At 55.7% G+C, this 2957-nt stretch overlaps 3 protein-coding genes across 3 annotated transcripts; all 3 read left to right on the top strand.

The window, feature by feature from the left end:
• Positions 1-291: 291 nt before the first annotated feature.
• CSUI_009082 (uncharacterized protein) lies at positions 292-1747 on the top strand. The gene has a single exon (XM_068069201.1). The coding sequence runs from the start codon at positions 1052-1054 to the stop codon at positions 1328-1330; it is 279 nt and encodes a 92-aa protein (XP_067918825.1). The 5' UTR covers positions 292-1051; the 3' UTR covers positions 1331-1747.
• Positions 1748-1844: 97 nt separating this feature from the next.
• Positions 1845-2253, top strand: CSUI_009081 (uncharacterized protein; the record flags this gene model as incomplete). Its single annotated transcript, XM_068069200.1, has 1 exon — positions 1845-2253. A coding segment is annotated over one exon (96 nt), but the record flags the coding sequence as incomplete, so codon positions are not given.
• A 66-nt stretch (positions 2254-2319) lies between these two features.
• Positions 2320-2933, top strand: CSUI_009080 (uncharacterized protein). Its single transcript, XM_068069199.1, has one exon. The coding sequence runs from the start codon at positions 2380-2382 to the stop codon at positions 2686-2688; it is 309 nt and encodes a 102-aa protein (XP_067918823.1). The 5' UTR covers positions 2320-2379; the 3' UTR covers positions 2689-2933.
• The last annotated feature ends 24 nt before the right edge of the window (positions 2934-2957 follow it).

Here is a 2957-nt window from a genome sequence, read left to right as displayed (position 1 = left end):
TCAGGAGTTCCAACGTGAGGCGAGGAGTCTGGTGGAACAACCTGTGAATGAACCCGCCACGTGCTGTACGTCACAGTTAGGCACGAGAGTAGTGTTGGCGTCGCGAATCGACACCTGCGCTCGTAGCTAGAGAAAAATAGGTACGAGGAATTCTAATTGTGACAGTATTCGACTGGGGTTTTTCACCGCAGGCCACCAGTACATTCAACAAAAAGGTTAGATCTACAGAGAGGAGGGGTAATGTCACGGCCTGCGGCGCCCAAGCGGAGCCGCAGTCCGGGCGTAGCAGGGATTCAGTGGCTTGGATTGCTTCCCTCGCACAGCTAGTAAGATTTCCGGATCCGATCCTAGTTTAGTCGTCTCGCGTGCTAACCCACGGAGGGGTTACCGCAGGCGCTGGAGTGTATCGCGAGAGTGAGAGCGGCGGCCGGGCGAAGGGGAGTGCATGGCAGGTATTCCGCTGTGGCGTCGGACCAGCCCTTTTGTGTCATGCGGTCGAGGTTTCATTCTAAGAATTAATACTACGAAGATTTCAGTTAAGGTGGAATGACACTTTCGATGTCAGAGCGGTTCCCGTGGTTTACTGATTTTTTTGGATTCTTCGTTACCAGCGTGGGGCGGGCCTGTGTGTTTTGCGGTCAGAGAAGGCCAAGTGCAGGGGTGTGCCAAAACGTTCTGCGGCACTTTGTGATGTGATTCGGGCGGTCCTAGCGGCCTCTATTAAAGGTGTGCCGTCGTTTATCCGTGGTTGACGACCGGGCATTTCACAGATGCTTTGGGACGCGTCTGTGTGGACGCCATTATCGGAACCCCGGCGCTTAAGGATGTGTCCGAGGGTACCACGAGGGTATTTAGGCACTTCGGAACAGTGCTTCAGTCGGTGGTCAGTGGCAATTCGACGCTGTGTTGCGTCGAGAAGATATTGTTCGGGATTTTTTATCTTTCCCTGCAGCAGAATACGTGCTGGCAGCAGGGTGGCGGCAAGCCGCCGAATCGGTCGGCCGTGCGTCCAGGCCCTCGGGTGAGTCCGAGAGGTTCTGCGAGAACCTGAATGTTAGGCCAGCTGTGCTTTCAAGGTGAGGCGAGTGCTTTTGGTTTTCCCTGCATTCGAGACGGAGACATGATAATTCCTTGGAGAGCGGTGTTTCAACGGGCCTCTATGCGTGGCCACTCATTCCTGAACGTTACGGTGTGTTTGCAAGTCACGAGTGCCAAGGACCGGAACAGAAACTGTTGCACACTGAGTGAACGCGCCGTCAGTAGAAGCCAAGCGTTCCTTCGGCAGAGAAAGTGCCGCAGACACCGAGGGATCCCGCGTAATAGCCGGTAGCTGGACCAGCCACGGACCGTACGTCACGGCTAGGCAGGAGAGTAGTGCTAGCGTGGCAATCCGCCTCCTACACTTGTGTCAAGGGGCGAATAGTTCCGAGGAGCTCTAATTGTGAGAGTCGAACATCGACACGCTGAGCTTACTCACCTCCAGTGCGCGACGGGATAGCAGCAGTTGAATCTCGCCTTATCGCTCTAGGCGAACGTCCCGGAGAACGTCCGTTCGGTACGAGGTCAGAGCCTTCGCGGAACAGACTGAAGTGGACGCGACACCGGAGTATGGCTCACAAGTAGCGAGGAGGGCGGTGTTCCCTTTTTTGGAAATTGAAGTGGGAGATGCGAAGCGGACAACGCGTCCTCGTTGGCTTATGAGGGAAGAACTGTGAGACGAGGTTCCCGGGGGCTGCTAACGGAGAGGGCGTCGGGCGCAGCACTGGTTCCAACAGCTTGTTGGACTGTTTTTTCGGGGACCAGGCAGTAAGTGCTCCGGAGAAGTCCACAATATAGTCGCCCCCGTGAAAGGCTTCCTGAGGAGCTTAGCACTACAGAGAGGAGGTGTGTAGAGTTAGGATCCATCCCGTTGCAGCGAGATTGGGATTCTTTTTTGGCGTAGCGCGGGTCTCAATGAACTGTTGAGCTCTTTTCCGGCGGGCAGGGAGTAAGATTTTGAGTCGGCCATAGATTAGGTTAGTGGTGTCTGGTGGCTTGCTGTGGAGAAGTTGCGACAGCGCTAGCGTGTATCAGGAGTGGTCGCGGACAGTGTTGTACCATGTACTCCAGGCTGGTGCTTTTGAGAGCGTGCCCCTCGGAGAGTCGCGCATAGAAGACAATGTCGTGGTAGTACCGGACGGTAGACTATGCGCAGCACACGCCGTACCTTCTAGGCGGTTAGAGAAATAAGAGAAAGGAGTGTTATGTCAGGATCCACAAGGTGGTAAAGACAAGCTGGTCTGCGAGCAGGACAGGCCCTAGAGGACTGCTGGGTTTTTTCTCGGCAGAGAGTAAGGTTCCAGAGACGACCCCGGTGTAGTCGTTTGTGGTGACGGCGCCATGGACCGGCTGCCGCGGGAGCTCTCGAATGTATCCCGAGTGACCGCTACAGCCGCGCGAAGCGTTGCAGACCACGTACTCCAGGCGGTTTCAGGGTTTAGTTGTCCGGCGGAGAGCGCGCAAGGACAGTCTCGAAGTGGTACTCGAGCAGGAAACGCGTGTCACGTGACACGTGATCTGTGGTCATTTTTTTGGAACTGCAGAGAGTTTAGGGAGGCGTCCAGGGCCAGGAACGACACCGTGACAGGAACAATACTCGCGCATCGCACGGCCCTCAGAGGACTGTTTATCTTCTTGTACAGGCGGTAAGACTTCCGGAGAGGACCGCAGCGTAGTCGCCTCTCGTGGTCACGTGTGGAGGGGTTGCCGCAGGCGCTGGCGCGTGTCATGGGATTGAGAGCGGCGACCGCGCGAAGCGCGTTGTACCACGCACTCCGGGCTGGTTCTGAAAACATGTCCAACGGAGAGAAGCGCGACACAGTTAGACTGGGGGTGGTACTGGACCGGATTTCCCCTATCAGGTGATGGGGAAAAAACTTAGACTTGTAGAGAGCATGTCACAATTAAGAAGTGTACTT

The sequence above is a fragment of the Cystoisospora suis genome, assembly GCF_002600585.1.
Source record: "Cystoisospora suis strain Wien I chromosome Unknown contig_5282, whole genome shotgun sequence".
Classification (NCBI taxonomy): domain Eukaryota; phylum Apicomplexa; class Conoidasida; order Eucoccidiorida; family Sarcocystidae; genus Cystoisospora; species Cystoisospora suis.
The sequence above is the reverse complement of the archived record's forward strand: the minus strand, read 5'-3'. Positions and strand labels throughout refer to the sequence as shown.

Bases quoted from the DNA above. Each gene is read 5' to 3' on its own strand.
- CSUI_009082 (XM_068069201.1), top strand. From the start codon at position 1,052: ATGTTAGGCCAGCTGTGCTTTCAAGGTGAGGCGAGTGCTTTTGGTTTT.
- CSUI_009080 (XM_068069199.1), top strand. From the start codon at position 2,380: ATGGACCGGCTGCCGCGGGAGCTCTCGAATGTATCCCGAGTGACCGCT.